The sequence below is a fragment of the Equus asinus genome, chromosome 17 (genome assembly GCF_041296235.1).
Source record: "Equus asinus isolate D_3611 breed Donkey chromosome 17, EquAss-T2T_v2, whole genome shotgun sequence".
NCBI classification, from domain to species: Eukaryota; Metazoa; Chordata; class Mammalia; order Perissodactyla; family Equidae; genus Equus; species Equus asinus.
This window is the reverse complement of record NC_091806.1, coordinates 41286243-41303951: the sequence shown is the minus strand read 5'-3', so window position 1 is coordinate 41303951 and position 17709 is coordinate 41286243. Positions and strand designations below refer to the sequence as shown.

Genomic DNA, 17709 nt, shown 5'->3' with positions numbered 1-17709 from the left:
GAAGGTAAGAGAATGGCACTAAGAAGATCATTTACTTGTCGCCCCTTTTTGATTGAGCTCCCAGAGGATGTCCTACAACATTTAAGATAATGGCTAGAATTACAAGAATTACAACATCACACCAGGGCATATCAGATTTCCAGAAATTTCACACAATTTCTGGAACCCTTATATACCTATGCAAATACAACAGAAAAAAGGCAGAGTACGACTTCTTATTTGACAGTGCTTCCTATGCAATTTAACAAATCAAATAAGCATAATTGGTTTAATAGATCTTTAAAAATGTTCCAAGTGTTCTCTGGAAAAGTCTCGGTTTCTTCCAGGTCAAAAAGATTTCAGTTTTAGATTTTGATTTTGGAAGTTTGTCAGGGTATAAAAAGGTCTGGCCGCTTGACTAAATAGGATCAGAAATCAACATGAAACAATATTTAATTACCTATTAGCAAAACAATTCTTTTAATATTAAGAAGACTGTTTTACCTATGTAATTAAAGACCTGATAAAGCACATAAAATTATTTTGATAAAACACTAAATCTTTGCTTTTCTTTTATAATCTCTTATCAGGAGAGGACATAACAGTCCGAGAAAACTGTGTCCTTTAGCAGGTAAAAGAAAATTAAGGTCTAGTTTTACACAAGTATGCTATTGGTATTAAAGGTTAATTTTTAAACCGTTATAAGTTTCTAATTTTTGTCAGTCTGATCACACAATAAAAAATCCTCTTTCTCTCTTTCTTGCTATGTACATTTAGTTTGTCCTTCATTTTTCTCCTTCTCATTCTGAGACAAAATTATTCTCATTTCCCTTAACAAATGCATCTTCATATTAGAAATTTTAACCTTTAGAAACCTTAATTTCTCAGAGAAAAACAAGACAATAAACAATTATGAGCTGTCTCTTATTTTTCGCATTCTGAGGATTGGCAGATTTATAAATATTTTTATAATTTTCAGAAACACATGCTTTTTCATAGAAAATTTCTCAGTGTGACATAAAACATGTTTACTAATATACTCAAATTTATCTTTTGTTTCTGCATAATAGGAAGCCAACAGTTGATAAACCTATTTTCAATAATTAATGTTTCATTATTTTCATCTTATTTGAAAATGATCTATATATTTAATAAATTTCTCATCACTTAATTTAACTTAGCAAACTCTAAAGTTTCAAGTTTCCAGAAAAATGTTGGATGGTATTTTTAAGTACATATGCTGTAAAATGTGATTGTTGCTAAAAAGCTTATCTATAAACTTTTATCATAATTACATCTATCTAAACTATTTATCCCCATCAATTACATTTAGATTACTCACAAAAACTTTAGGAGACATTGGACAAAATCAGCCGTTATTTTATGTTATTTTTTGCCGATAAGTTTTGCAATAGAGATAACATAAATTTCACTAGGAAACATGCGTGGGATAAAAGTTGTTTATGTGCATTGTTTTCAACGTTGGTAACTTTAAAGTATTTTTTTAATTAAACCACCCAACTTAAGCTAATTTTTATACCTAACATTTCCCCAGACCACTTGAAGTTGAAAAGAATTTGGGTTAGCTTGAAATATATTTCTGAAAACTTTAAAATGCCCAATCCTTACAAGTGCTTGGCCTTTAACCCAATTAAATAGAGCTCTTTTGCTAATTTATTTTAGCAGTGCCATCCGGAGGTAGAAAATATCACAAATCTACAATATATACATATATAGATGTACAGACAGACATACAGAGAGACTCAAAAAGACCTTATAGTTACTCATTTTTGTGGAGAAGATTTGTAAGATTGCTCATTAGTCCAATTTCAAAATACTTTCTCTTTCCTTTTATTTTGTTCTGATGAGAGACATTGCATCTTAAGAAATGACTCTCAGGTCATAGTGAAGTTAGGGGTAGAAAATCTACATCACAAAGGCACAGAGAATATATCCAAGTGTTATTCATGAAGTTTTTGAAGCATATTTAGAGGACAAATCTATTTCTAATATCCCAATATCTATAAGTATTTTTTCTTTGGTGGAGAAGATTAGCCCTGAGCTAACATCTGTGGTCAATCTTCCTCATTTTGCTTGAGGAAGGTTGTCACTGAACTAACATCTGTGCTAATCTTCCTCTATTTTGTATGTAGGGCACTGCCACAGCATGGTTTAATGAGTGGTGTGTAGGTTCATACCCAGGATCCAAACCTGTGAACTCTGGGTTGCCAAAGCAGAGCATGTGAACTTAACCACTGTGCAACAGGGCTGGTCCCTACAAGTATTTTGAGATGAATAGGGAAAGTGTTGGGATTGGCAAAATGGACTGATACATCCATCCACCTATTGTTGGAATGTTTCTTTCCCTCTGGGTACATAGTTTCATTTTTACTTAGGGGAAGAGGCCTACAAAAAATTCCTATCAGGCTCTAAATATCTGTTTTCAATTTGGCAAATTTCTGGTCATAAATTTATTAAATCCTTGTAAATATCATGTCAGGTTTCAGCTAAACGGTAAATATAACTGGCAATATTGGACAACTATACTAACTATAATTTTAGTTTCTGCTTGGCTGTTTATGGGAACAAGATAGCAGTTTACCAGGAATCTCTCAGAGTACTGCCAACATTGGTAGGAACCTATATGGGGGTCCTTTTTCAAAGGTAGATATAGGGTGTCTGTAAGGTCAGTAACTTAGCCAGCCTGAGTTTATGGTCATATTGTCTTTTCAGAGCAAGTCAGACAGATTACTAATATACGTATTCAAGTAGAGGAGGCAGTAAGTGGTATGTCAGTGTTACATCAGTCTTAAAGTCTTTTGTTTTAGGTACCTCTTACCTCTTTAATTTTTTATGAGTTTTTTGCAGTGAATCTTTCAATGCTTAATTTTGATACTTTTCTAAGATTCTGCATTGATTTTATCTAATTGGACTATTCCCTAGAATGACTATTATAATTCTCAGTTGTTTCTAGTCAAATTTTGCCCTTTTTTTTTTTTGCAGATATCTACCACTGGTCTTAGGTATAAAATAAACAGATGTGCTAGAAGGTGGTGCATTCAATTCTTTGAAACTTGAGGATCTCATTTTTTTAGCCATGTCTTCGGATTTCTCTGAACCAAACTAATACCTACGAGGGACTTGCCATAGGGTTGGGAGGTGGCAAGTGGTTTAACAGCATTTAAATGTTTGACCCAGGCACACCAATTATGTGGCATTTTTTCCTTCATAGATTCCCATTACCAATTAGCCCTTATTTAATATTCACCTGAAGCCTCCAAGTGGACTCAGTCCAGCTTAAATCGGACCCAGTCCAAACCCAGACTCCACGTGGTTCCTAAATCAGACCCAGCCCAACTCTGGCTGGTAACCACCAACAATTCCCAGGGAACTTTGTGCTGGGGAAAAGTATTGAGCCAGCAAACCAGAAACAATGGACACTGTGGACTGATTATAAACAAAACGGACAACTGCGGCTGTCACCAACAGTTCCCAGTATGGGATCTGGAGACTGATTGGAAACAAATGGGGAATTGCAGACTAAACCATCAGTCGGTCCCAACATGGGAATCTGGAGTTGGTGTATTTGCCTCCCCCAGGTCAGATAAGGCTTTGGTTATGTAGTTTGTCTTGAGATCTGGCTTTGCTTACAGAGAATAGAGCCAAGAGCAGATGCTCTTGCTCTGGGAATGTTTCTAAATAGTTACATTGCCCCTCTTCCTAACGGAATAAAGAGAGGATTTTCCTCGGATCTTCACAGTAAGAACCTACCGAGCCTCCAAAAAAGCATGCTGTCCCCCTAAGACTGCCTCCTCCTTGAGTTTTTAACTCTCAAGTTAGCCCACCCTGAGTCTCCAGTAATTTTTCAATTACATTCTAAGTGGACCCTCCTTAGTTCCACGGTCTCCTGGAAGAACAGTCCACCCATCTTCAGTAGTATAGATGTATGGATCTCTCAGCCATTCTGACGTGCTGTGCAGGAAGTCTTCGGTTGGTCAATGGATGTCATACTGGTTGTAACTTAGAGGGGAGAGACAAAGGTAAGAACTCACTCCACCATGATGCTGGCAACACCCTCATGAACTTATTTTTAAAACGAATGTGTAGCTGGGTCCACAGATGCCTGGGACCAACTGTGTAACTAGAGTTCTCCAAATCAATGTCCATGTAGAATTTATATTCAATAAATAAGTAACCAAAATGTGTTAATTTGAAGCCTACAGATATATTATTAAAACTTAACAGTAACCACATCAATTGTTTAGAACTTAGACCAACAAAATATTTTTATGAGTTGGTAGGAAGATTTTATCACTTACATTATTTAATATCACTGAGGCCTGGTGATAACAAAACAGAGACTGTTAGTAAGTTTTATTATTCTTTTCATATTTTCTACATAAATGCACCTCATTATACCCTTGGTTTTCTACTGAGTGAGAGAGTCCGTTCTCTCCATTTTGAATAGTGGGGCACATATCCTTATCAGATTTCTTCACCAGTTTCTACCCTCTTTTTATTTTCTCTCAGATACTCCTTCCCCAGCTCAGAAGATCTTTAGCTAGTGTTGGGGTTGATAGAATGGCATGGAGGACAGGACTAGGGAAATAAGCTGTCTTCCTAAATCATTTTTACATTTGGACAAAGATTTTTTAACTCAAAGTAAAGATTTGCTTGCTTCATTTGACAATTTCCCTCCTATGACATGATGACTTGACTTGTGATTAGGTTTAGTGATTCATTTCTGCTATTTGCCATGAAAAGAAAAGCCTTAGGTAGGATCATAAAAATGAAACAGAAGCACTTTTGGTAATGAAAGTGGACACTCAATAATTCTGCCAACATAAACAGTGTAAACTGAGGCCGTCCTTGGAAACCAGGATGTATGATCACACTAGTGCATAAGTGAAGAAATTAAATAAAAGGTCCTATGTGTGTGTTTGGGGTGGAGAAAACATAAATCACATTTGGTATTACTGAAAAATATTGTCTTGTTCTGCATACAAAAATATGATATAACACTGCTAAATACCCCAGGCCTTTTGGATACATTTTGATGATATAATTCTAGCATTTCACATATCATTTTAAGTTATGTTCTTTCTCTTTGCATTAAATATAGACTCTTCTGGCTTAAGCCAAAGTATCACCTAACGTCAACAAAAAAGACTTCTAGTTTTTGAGAATTCCAGATGATTTTCTTCTTTTCTTCAGCAATAACTTTCTGAGACTCTATGTTTCTTTTTTACTACGTACCAGCATTTTTATTGTTATGTTTTCCACTCACTCAAGAAAATCGTTTGCTGGCTTTCCCAGCATTGCTCAAGAAAGTCATTAACCATTTTTAGTAAATAAGTCCCTGATTTTACTTAAGCTGAAGCTCCCAACCAGGATTTGCCCTGTGAAAAGCAGCCGGATTTCAAATTCCAACACTTGTCATTCAGAGCATTTGTTTTCCTGCCTTTCAAACTGAGATTACAGTCATGCATTGAATAATGATGTTTTGGTCAAAAATGGACAACATATACAATGGTGGTCCCTTAGATTAGTACTACATAGACTCAGTGTGTAGTAGGCTCTGCCGTCTTGGTTTGTGTAAGTACACTCTGTGATGTTTGCATAATCATTAAATAGCCTAACATTTCTCAGAATGTATCCCCATCGTTCAGCAATTGTATTCATGACTGTATACTTTCAGTTATACTTGAAATCACATTGTTTTCTCTGTCTTTGGGTTCCTTTGGGCTTCAGATCCTACTGCTTTAGAGAGTGAGACGGCCCGTGGCTTTGAGATGCTTCAAAGGTCTACCAAAGAAAATTTTGGACCTCTAAATTGTCTATATTTTAAGTCAGACCATTCCCCAAATAAATTCCAAATAAATTCCAAATTTAATAGAATCAATCCATCAGTTTTGTGTGATGTTTTTATACACAGACAGAAGGTAGCTTTTATTTATATAGATAAAAGTATTTCAAAAATGTCAAATATAAGTGCAGAAGGTGCCTATATAGATAAAGATGATGATGCTGTCAAAATGGAACTGTTAGTCTGGTGGGCAATATAACAATTGTTAGACATCTCAGAATGTTCATCCATTGGTATTTGAACTGCAGCATGTAAAAGTGACTTGGGTCATTAAAGTAATAATACATAAGATGCAGATTGTATAAAACTCAAGTATATGAAAGACAAAGCTGTTCCCTTCATCATAATAGCTACCTAGAAATACGTTATTCTTCTTATATACAGGAGTGACAGAATGGCATTTATGCAGAGAAGAGTCAGTTCCATTTATCCTTGGCCATCTATGAGTAAACTTGAGTGAAATGGACATATCTCTGCCCTTGGATGAATCATTCATGGCTGGGGAGGCAGGGATGGGACACACACAAGGTTGCTGGAGAATCATTCTGAGTGAACAACTCTCTCCTGAGAATTTGAAACTTGCCTGAAAAGATGCAGAGAAAGGAAATTGTTGTGGCTGAGTCATTTTAACATCTTCAGACAGAAGGTTGCAGGTTCCTGCTGCCCAGGCTCCAGCAATTCCCCTGTCACTGTTTTCCTGAGACCTCCAGGTCTTCTTTTGATTTTCTAAGCTGCCCCAATATCCTTTCACAATACTCTCCTTTTTTGTATAAGCTAGCTGGCTCTGTTGCTTGCAGTTTAAAGAACCCAAACAAGCATAAACCACATTTGGTTTTCAGGAATTCTTTTTCAGGCCAAGATGAATCAAAAGTCAGTGAGACTCCAATTCCTTACTTCTGGTCAGAAAAATTGTAGCCTGTGACACACGGTGATGAATCAGTTTGTGGTTGTCTGTTCTATGTTTTCTTTGAGAAGGAAGGAGTTATGTAGACCCACTGTAAAGAGGATGAAGGAGATCCTCTGGGTTGGAGTAGTGGATTCTAGCTTCTTTGCGTACCTAATAATGAGAGATTAAGAGAGTCAAGCCTTGATGTGATAAGTCCATGGAACAACATGAAACTCAGGGCCATTATGCAATCCCATTGAAGTGTCTCTTAATTACCATCAGATAATTGAAAAGAGGAGAACTTCGTGTTGTGTATCAGGATTCTCCTCTCACTTATTAAGAGCCAGAATTTTAATTACCACAAGCTCCCTCACTAAACTTCAAGCTCTCCAGAAATACCCAGGGCTCAGGGAGATGGGGCAGGATCAATGATACTGTTGCCCACCACAGAGAGGGAACCCTCTCTTTGTCCATTGCTGGCCCTCCAATTGGTTGTCCCTTCTGGTCTAACAGCACTTAAAATGTGGAAGAGACATTGGAAAAGTGTGCAAACAACTCATCTTCATTTGGTCATCTCTATTGTGTTATAATTTACATAAATACAAGTTAGCAATTTTAAGTCTATCATTTGATGAGTTTTGACAAATGTATTCTGTCATGTAACCATAATCACAATCAAGATAGATCACATTTCCAGCACCCAAAAAATTCCCTGTTTTTTCAGTTCTTATTAATGTGCAGAGTACTTACCACACTCCTTGGTAGTTACTACCTGCTCAATAAATGGCTGCTGAATTCATGAGTGTTTATTTCATAGCTCTCGGTAAGATGCCAAACTGTGTTTTTAGCAGCTCTCTAACATGAATTATTTTATAATTCCGTCATCAATCAATGAGTTTCTATTTAAAGTGAACTCTCACCAACCTTGACTTGAGCACACTTTAATTAAGTTGGTCTTTCATTTGAGTTTCTGTGTCTTTAATTTCTAGTGGATGTGTACAGGTTTTCATAAATTTATGACCTATGTGACTTTTTCTCTTGAAAATGACACGTTCTGCTTTTTACTCTTTTTCTACTGATTTATTATCTTTGGGGTAGATATGATGAGAATTCTACATATTAAAAGTATATTTTTAAAACTTTATTTTGTCATTTGCTCTTTCATTTTTGACATCTTATAATATTTGAAAATTTGACATATTCTTTGTTTAAGCTTTGAATACAGAAACTTACAAAGAAGAAAGTAACAATCACTTAAAAGTCCACCAGCAAAGGTTAACTGCTTTTATCATTTTGGTAAATATTTTTCTAGTTTTCTTTGACAAGTTATTAGGATTTAGCCCAACAGAGACTTTAGATGGGTATTATTCAAATCCACCTGCCTTTAAATTTCTGACATTTGCTTTACTATTCAAACCCTTTTTATCCCAATACTTTGTATCCAAATTTTATAATGAAAAGTTTAGTTTTTTTATTCCATTTAACATTTATTAAAGCAGAATATTTTTCGATGTAGAGTATGAAGTCACATCATTAGTCATTTGTTTTTAAATGTTATTTACGCTATTTGTTGCATAATCCTGTCTTTTGCCCTGTGACTTATGATGCCAAAATTATATATTCAGTGTTACATTTACTATAGTCTGTTTCTGGATTTCCTTTTATATGTAAATGGATCTGCTACTACTATTTTGACTACTGCATTTATAATAAAGTCCAGCATATGCTACCCTATATGATAGCCAGCCTCCTCTCATTCCATAGTCCTCTTTTTAGGAATCACTTTATTGTAATTTCTAGATAAACCTATAACTATTTTTTAAATTCTTCTGAAAGTATGTAGTTTTTCATTATAATTACATCAATTATTATACCAATTAATTAGGGGAAAAATTGTTACTTTTAGTACTAATCAATCTTCCTATCCAGAAATATGCTGGTTATCCACAATTATACAAACGTTCTCAGTTTTTTGAAAATGTTATGATTTTCTTCACATTTCTTATTATGATTAATTATAGGTATTTTATCCTTAGTAATTGAATATTGCAATTAGAAAAAAAACCATTTTTCCATTAAATATTTTTATTTACTTATTTTACAAATTTTCCCTTGTGATAAATTATTTCATTTTTCCCATTTATTTTGCACTTCAATCAGCAGTTAGTTAGCTCCGGGAATTCCTTAAAATGGTGTCACTTTCATGGAAATTTCTTCCTGTTTTGCTTTCCTCCAGTCTTTTCTCCTGGTAAAAATACAAGGAAACAAACAAACATAAAAAATGAAAAGATGTGGAATAAACACAGATGCCCTGCATTCTTTAGAGCAAGCTTATCCTTCACCAACTAGCGTTACTATAAACCATGAACCCTGCCCCAGGGGTTTGAGTAAATCTTGTAAAGAGAAAGACCCAGGTCCCAAGCAGGATCTGGGAAAGCAGCTTTCATAGTTTCTACTGTCACCCTTGGACACCATGGCATTGGAAAGAAGGGTTTTAGAAGAGGAAAGGGAAGCACAGAAAAGTTTTAGAATCCTTTCCCAATCTCTATCATTTTAAAATCTCTATTCTCAACACTTTCATTCCCAGTGAAAACCAGTTGGTCTGAATCTCACAGGCAGCACAACAGGACACTTTTCCCTGAGAAATGTTGTCAGCTGTGGGAGGGGCTCTTGTCCTCTCCCTGACCTCCCTCAGATTCGTCAGTGACCAGGGCAGGACTCAGGTCTTGTGATGGTGAATCTTGTATGTCAACTTGGCTAGGCAATAGTGCCAAGACATTGAGTCAAACACCAGTCTAGATGTTTCCGTGAAGGTATTTTTTAGATGTTGTTAGTACTTAAACCAGTAGACTGTCAGCAAAGCACATCACTCTCCATAATGTGAGAGGGGCCTCAGCCAAGCATTTGAAGGCCTTAAGGGAAAAAGACAGGTCCCGCAGAGGAAGAATGAATTCTGCCTCGAGATTGCCTTTAGAATGGAGAACACTTTTCTTCCTTCAGCTCTTCCCTAGGTCTCCAGGCTCCTCCCTGTTTACAGATTTCAGACTTGCCAGCTCCCACAATACTGTGAGCCAATTCCTTAAAATAATTCTGTCTCACTGTATATATATGCATCGTATTGGTTCTGTTTCTCCGGAGAATCAGAATCAAATTATACAGGCCTACAGGAACCAGCAGTCTCAGAGAGCTTACCTGCACTCCCTGGGCTGAGGGCTGCCAGGGACAAGGGGATGAGAACCTGGTGTTTGAATCTGTGCATGTTTGTGAAATAACTTCAAGGCTGTGTGTGTCACACTAGGGCACCTAATTTTGGCCTCTTCGCCACTAAACCTACTGGTTCAGCCTGGGTAGAGCAGATCTGTGTGATCTAGGGAGGCTTGGGGGAGTCTGAGATCACTGTGGGGGAGGGATGAGGTTGGAGCTGAACCAAAGCACTGACCACATGGCAATAGTCTGGGTCTCAACATTCCCCTGGAGATAATGACCCTGAATGGTGTTCTGCCCTCCTCGTCACAGACCTATAGTGCGCAGCAACCCTAAGGGACAGCTAAGAGGTCTACTCACTCATTCTCCACATCCTGGATGGAGTCAGGCAGGGGCTGATTCCTGGTTTCAGGAAGGAGCCGGACAGCAAGGGCACTGAGGATGGGGGAGACTCCATAGATGATCCAGGGCAGGTGGGGGGAATACACCGTTAGGATCATCAAGAGGGGGGCCACGGCTGCCCCAATATTAGCAGCAATTCCAATGACTCCTACAGCTACTGCTCTTCGGGTGCAAACAATAATACAAAAAAATCTAGTGAAAATCCACACACGTAATTTGTGATTTATTAGTTTGTTTTTGTTATGGGAGACAGCACATCAGTGTGTTTAGACATGGAAATTGATGCCATAGTCTTGTTTTGGACATTTTCTCTCTTATTTGCTAGCAATTTTTTTCAAGTTCACATATGCATTAAAACACAATTTGATCATTGAAAAAATATTGTTACTCATAACATTTACCCTTCATGTAGTTCAGAAGATTACATGAGAAGAAACATAAAAGGATCTATCTCCGTTCAGGGCAAAAAGTCAGCTTTTGATGATATTTTGCTATAATTTTTATTATTATTATTACTATTTTCATTTACTTTTTTTCCCAAGTAATTTTATTGGGATTACGATTGTTTATAACACTGTGTAATTTCGGGTGTACATTATTGTTTACCAGTTCCTCAATACACTTCATCCTGCTCACCCCCGGTAGTCCAATTTTTATCTATCACCATACATATGTGCCCCCTTGTCCCTTTTGCCCATCCCTCCTTTTGATAACTAACCAGTCTTAGTTTTCCTCCACCAATAAGTGTCAGTTATCTAGGAAAGGCGTATTTTGATCCTGACAGATCATCCATGAGATCTGTACCTGACTACAGTGGGGATTAGTTCATTTCCATGGGTAGCAGAACTGGTGCTGGCAGCAGAAGAAACTCCTACTCCGAAAGTTGCCAAAGCCACACGCAAGCTCTGCATTTCTGGAAAGAAGAAGACCAGCGAGATTCAGGAAATCAGAGCTGAAGGAATCAGCATCCCTCAAACTACAACTGAAGAAGACTCTATTGGAGGTGTTTGCAAGGATAACATATATGGTAGAGAAACTGCACAGAGGCAGAAAATGTGCAATGTCTAATCAGGTGATAAATGTGACTTATCTGCATATTATGACTTACAAGAATAAAAGAATTGAGTTATTTCATCAACTCTCCATTCATAGCTGAGATTTGCCAGAAACAGAGAGACAGAGTTAAGTCCAACAGGTGCTGTCTTCCATTAATTCTGTGCTGTATCCCCTTCGTCCTTAACACAGAACTTAAGACTGTCATGTGGGCAATTACTGAGGGTGTAAGATCCATCCATGTCTCTGAGAGTTTAAAACCTAGGAGTTACACAATATTGACAAGGGGCTAGTCAAGCAGAAGAGACGAACAAAATAACAGAACTCCTATGTTAATAGATAAGCTGGAGATCATTATTCTTGATCAATCAATCTGGTGGAGCTGGTGGAAATGGCACCAGTTTCCAGATACTTCTTGGATATAGTGAATACATCATATATCAGAGCCAACCTTAATTGAACTTGAGCTCCTTTCCCAAAAATTTGATGGCAAAATATATGCTGAACTTTCAGGTTGGTTTCAGAGAATTTTTAGAACCTAATCTGCATTTCCTTAGGGCTTTGAATAGGTGTGACCAGTACAATTCATGAGGAATGCAAGGAACACATCTTCTCTGGGTGCTTCAACGTGTGCTCTTTTCTCACCTTCAGGCACAAATGTGGTGATCAGAATGGAGATTCCCAGCAGGAACAGGAAAAGCATCTGGCTGACTCGACGGCCCAGGTGATTCAGTGCCAAAAGTGCAACATAATTGCTTGGAAGTGTGACTACACCAAAAAGAACCTGGGACAGGAAAACATTTTTCCCCAAGTGCTGGACATGGAGATTCAGGCCAAAATAGGGAAGGAAGGTTGTAAATCTGTGGGGAACAGGAGGAAAGAAAGATATCATGGGGTTTAGATTCTCTGTCCTACAAGTGATATTATTGAGCCAGGAAACTAGGGGTAGGTGTAAAGAATAAATGCATAGTCTGATTTGTAGAATATTTCTGTGTTGACTGTATTCTCTTATTTTATGTATTTTTGATACTCTGGTATTTAGGGCCTTGATACTCGAGAGTCTGCTTTTTATGGGGCTAGATAATTCCTAGAGATAGCAAATGACCCCCCTGTGAAAGTACCTTTCATATGCAAGCCAACAATCCATAGCTCACACCCCCAACCATCTCTTTTATCAAACTCACACACCAAGCCAATATCCCCCCTCCCCTAAATCACCCCAGGGTGAGGTACTGGACAACTACAGATCACCAGTACAGCTCAGAGTCCCCTAAAATTATTCAAACTATCGAATCCTAATCTAATTCAGGTTACCTACTCTCTTCTCACATTCCTTCCAACAAAAAAAGCCAATAAAGTCTCTTATCCATGCTCTTTCTTTCCTTCTCTCTTTGGCCTTCTAACTGACCCTGCTGCCTCCCTGAATGGCCCTGTGTGCTGTTTCATGCCTCCTCTTTCTAGGGATCTGTGGTATAAAGTTCCTTCATGACAATCATTCCTGAGTCTGTGTGTCTTACCATACATGATTAAAATAAACATTGGGTATATTTTATATGCAAGTTCCCTGCAAGTTAATGATTTAATAATTATCATAAAATAATGATATGATAATGGAGCTTATAATTTTTGCTTAGTTTTTTTGGGAGGTAGAGAGTGTTTTTGTGAAGGATACTTGAGGGAGGCCTCCTAGGGTTTTAGAGTTTTCTGTATCCTGATCTGAGTGATGGTTATATACTCACATATGGAAACATTCATTGAGCTTCATATATTTCAGCACTTTGCTGTTTGTAATTTTCTCTCAATTAATATGAAAACAAACAAGTGAAGAAACTTAAAGTCAAACTCTGTGCCATGACTGAAGTTCTCAACCTCATCTCCAATGATAAGCCTGGTAGAGTGATGTGATAACAAAACTCCTAACTGTACAGTTAGTTCTATGTTGGTCTTTTCACAACAATTTCACTACCTCCAGACATAGCAATTATCTTTATTGCTTTCTCTTGTTTTATCTCAAGTCTGTCCCTACAGCATGTTATATTTTTGAAATAAGAAGTAGAATCCTGTCTCCACTATTTAAAGTTCCTCACGCACTGTGTGAAGCCTACCTCATAAAGGACAGTACACAGATCCTTTTACGCAGGTTGCGTGTGCGGAACAAGTCATACACAGGAGGTTTGTTCTGTGCTGCCTCCAGCTCCTCCTGCGTGGTGGATCTCAAAACCTTCAACAACAACAGCAAACTGTTTAGTTGTCACAAAATGGTAGATATTGTGAACCCCCAACAGAAGACGAGATAGATGATTTCTCTTTTTGTCCTTTGGAAACTACAGCCATGGAAGATGCAATGACAGGTGTAAAAGTGGTATGAAAGGTTAATTAGGGAGTTAGAGGGGCCTAAGGGAAATTATGCAGCAACAAGGACATTTTAACATGAGACTCAATTTGGCTGAAGGACATCAAAACATGTATGTAGGTTAGGGATTTAGATCAGGATGGGGACTAAATGAAGAGTGGCTTGGATAACGGTCCACAGCTTCATTTATACCAGAAGGGCATGAAAGGTGTTCTCAGCTGGCTGCTCTCAGTAGAAAATGTTTTTTTCAGAGAGGAGAATAATTTTCTGAGAGCCTTTATTCTGGTTCTTGGGTCAGTGTTGTTCAGAGAAATCTTGGCATATGTTGTGCCTCTATGCATGAGATGGCTAGAATTACATCTGAAGATGAATTCAGGGGAGATCTTGATGTTGTATGATTTATACCCAGACTTTATAATCTGACATTATACAATGGCTCTGCCACATGCTAGGCATATACCTTGAGGAAGGAAACAGGACATCTCTAAGCCTCAATTTCCTTGTCATTAAAAAGATGAATAAGAATAAGAAGATGTGGCAAGCTGCCAAATGGGAGAAAATATTTGCAAATCATATGTCTGATAAGAGGTTAATCTGCAAAATATATACAGAGCTCATACAACTCAAGAGCAAAAAACCAAACAGATTAAAAATGAGCACAGGATCTGAATAGGCATTTTTCCAAAGAAAACATACAGAGGGACAACAGGTATATGCAAAGGTGCTCAAAATCACTAACCATTAGGGAAATGCAGATCAAAGCCGCAATGAGATGTTACCTCACATGTGTTACAACGGCTACCCTCAAAAAGACAAGAAATAACCAGTGTTGATGAAGACGCAGAGAAAAGGGAGCCCCTGTGCGCTGTTGGGGGGAATGTAAATTAGTGCAGCCACTATGGAAAACAGTATGGAAGTTCCCCAAAAAATTAAAAATAAAACTAATATGTGGTCCAGCAATTCCACTTTGGGGTATTTATCTGAAGAAAAGGTAAACAGGAACTTCAAAAGATATATGCACCCCCATGTTCATCACAGCATTATTTACAACAGCCAAGATATGGAAACAACCTGTGTTCATCTATGGATGAATGGATAACGTTATATATATATATTATTCAGCCCTAAAAGAGAAATCTTGCTATTTGAGATAAAATGGATGGACCTTGAGGACATTATACTGAGCAAAATAAGTCAGACAGAGAAAGACAAATGCTGTATGATCTCAATTATATTTGGAATCTAAAACAACAAGCTCATAGATAGAGAGAACAGATTGGTGGTTGCCAGATGTGGAGAATGAGGGGATAGGCAAAATGGGTGAAGGGGATCAAAGGTATAAACTTTCAGTTATAAAATATATAAGTCATGGGGATGCAGTGTACAGCATGGCAACTATAGTTCATAATATTGAATTGTATATTTGAAAGTTCTAAGACAGTAGATATTAAGAGTTCTCATAATAAGAAAAACACATTTTATAACTATTTATGTTGATGGGTCATAACTAAACTTATTGTGGCCATCATTTTACAATATATACAAATATTGAATTGTTATGTTGTACACCTGAAACTAATATAATGTTAAATGTCTATTATACCTCAAACAAAAAGGAAGAAGGAAATGTAAAAAAATCAAGATCAGGAGAAGAAATAGTAGAAAAAATAATACCTCTCTCACAAGGATTTCCAAGGCATACACCAGGTCACAAATGTGTGTATGGAATTACATCCAGCACAGCTCAGTCAGTTATTGACTTTTTAATTATTCAAATAATTTTAGCTCCAGTCTCATCCCGTCTTTATAAATGAAACAATACCATGTAGCTCATTAGAGAAAATGTCATGATGAAGGGAATTTAGAGAAATGAAAGGCCACCCTTCCCAGAGATCTGGAGTAATCAACAGATTTGTATTGATATAAAGTGGAGCAGCTTTACATTAGAAGAATTATCTGAAGCAGGTGTGTTTGGCAATCAATCAGATGGAGGTTAAAACAAAACTAAGACCACAAATTTCTGCATTATCTTTACAGAACAAAAAAAATCAAATGAAGGCGTATTAGCTACCCATTCATGAAGAGAATCCTTTGTGTAAACCACATTTTAACTGCTGCTCTTGCCATGCTCTTTTTCTTCCACCTGGCAGTAAGGTAATTGTCAGTTGCCATTCACCTTGATTATGCATTGTTTTTTTCCTGATTTCAGTATCACTCACTTTTTCCTGCTTTCAGTATCACTTACTTTTGTATCTGCCTGACCCTTGTAAATATTTAAGGTTTCCTTCTCTGGATTGGGCCAATCTGGTAGGCAAAATACTAGGTAAGGGCGTGGAAGCAAAGATAATTCCTGAGATGTTAGTTGGTCCAAAAGTATTTTGTATAATTTAGGCATATATTGACACAGTATTGAACTGCCATAGAGCTCCACCTAAATTTCAATGTCCACCTTCATCCTTTTTTTTTTTTTTTTTTTTTTTTTAAGGCACAAGCCAATGTTCTCCCCATCATATCAGGAACGCTCAGTGCTATTGTCTGTGTAATGCTTCACCTCTGGGGAAACCTGATTCCTTCCAGCCATCTTCAGTGGGATCTGAATTCTCAGGAGCATTATCTGAAATCTTCTAAAGGACCTCTGATTTTTCCAGGACTATAATATCTTCCATCAGTTGTGCCATTGTACATGTTTCCAGAAGTGTTTTATTCCTTCTTTTTGAGTGGCAAGCTTCTAATCCTCTCCTTTATTAATAAAAGAAGGATGGACTTTTTTTCCTTATCTCCGTTAGAATTCTTTACATTCTGTTATCACTGTAAACCTTTGAACTTAAAAATGTCTATGAATTTCTCTCTCTCTCACATTAATGTGAAAGCTCTTTGAAGGCTGGGATTGATTCCGATATTCACGAACCGGCATCATGCCTGGCACTACATAATTTTTCAATAAATAGTTTATATATGTGCATGACATGAAGAATGATTTAACTAATCATGCACAGCAATATTTGCCTTCCATACCTGGGATGGAAAAGAAGAAAAGGAAAGACTTCTCTGAAGCATTCCCACTCAGTCATGTTCTTGGAACGTGTAATAAGGAGAATGCAAATTCCACACAACGTGGATTTGGACTTTTGTGGTCACTGCCATATTTCCAGGGATGGAACAAAACTGGCCACAGGTAGGCACTTACTAACTACACCATGAAAGAAAGTGAATGGGTGAATGAACAAATAGGAGAACCTCCTTATCCTCTATTCCGCGTGGTCACTAATCCTTCTACTGGTGTTACTGTCCTGAAAAATGGCCATCAGAACATTAACTGGAAGGGAATGGATTAGTTTTTATTACTTTCTCTTACACAGGGTGAGACCAATATACAAGCTTCTTTTAAATAATTATTTTCATTTACTTAATTTTTGAGGTAACTTTGGTGTATAACATTATGTAAGTTTCAGGTGTATATCACTATATTTTGACTTCTTTGTAGACTACACCACATTCACTACCCAAGTCTAATTGCCATCCATCACCATACCCTTGTGCCCTTTTACTCTTTTTGCCCTCCTCCCTTCCCCCTTTCCCTCTGGTAACCACCAATCTGTCCTCTGTGTCTATGTGTTTGTTGTTGTTGTTTTATCTTCCAGTGAAATCATATGGTATTCGGCTTTCTCTGTCTGACTTATTTTGCTTAGCATAATGCCCTCAAAGTCCATCCATGTGGTTGTAAATGGCAAGATTTCATTTTTTTATGGATGAGTAGTCCTCCATAATATTCATATATGCAACATCTTTATCCATTCTTCCCTTGATGGGCACTTAGATTGTTTCCAAGTCTCGGCCATTATGAACAATGCTGCAATGAACATGGGGATGCATATATCTTTTCAAATTAGTGTTTTCATGTTTTTTGGATAAATACCCAGAAGTGGAATAACTGGATCATACGGTAGTTCTATTCTTGATTTTTTG

General features: G+C 37.2%; 1 protein-coding gene across 3 annotated transcripts in view; it reads right to left on the bottom strand.

Moving 5' to 3' along the window:
• Nucleotides 1-7789: 7789 nt before the first annotated feature.
• Nucleotides 7790-17709, bottom strand: part of LOC106822087 (organic anion transporter 7-like) — a 30455-nt gene continuing 20535 nt past the window's right edge. For 2 of the 3 annotated variants that reach the window (XM_014827108.3, XM_070488046.1), the window contains 5 exons: nt 13496-13611; nt 12036-12250; nt 11142-11250; nt 10296-10499; nt 7790-8976 (listed from right to left, as the gene is read on the bottom strand). In XM_014827108.3, coding sequence (XP_014682594.1) covers nt 8916-8976; nt 10296-10499; nt 11142-11250; nt 12036-12250; nt 13496-13611 — 705 coding nt within the window. In that variant the 3' untranslated portion in view covers nt 7790-8915. The remainder of the gene's footprint in view (nt 8977-10295; nt 10500-11141; nt 11251-12035; nt 12251-13495; nt 13612-17709) is intronic. The other variant, XR_011495136.1, reaches the window with a different exon arrangement.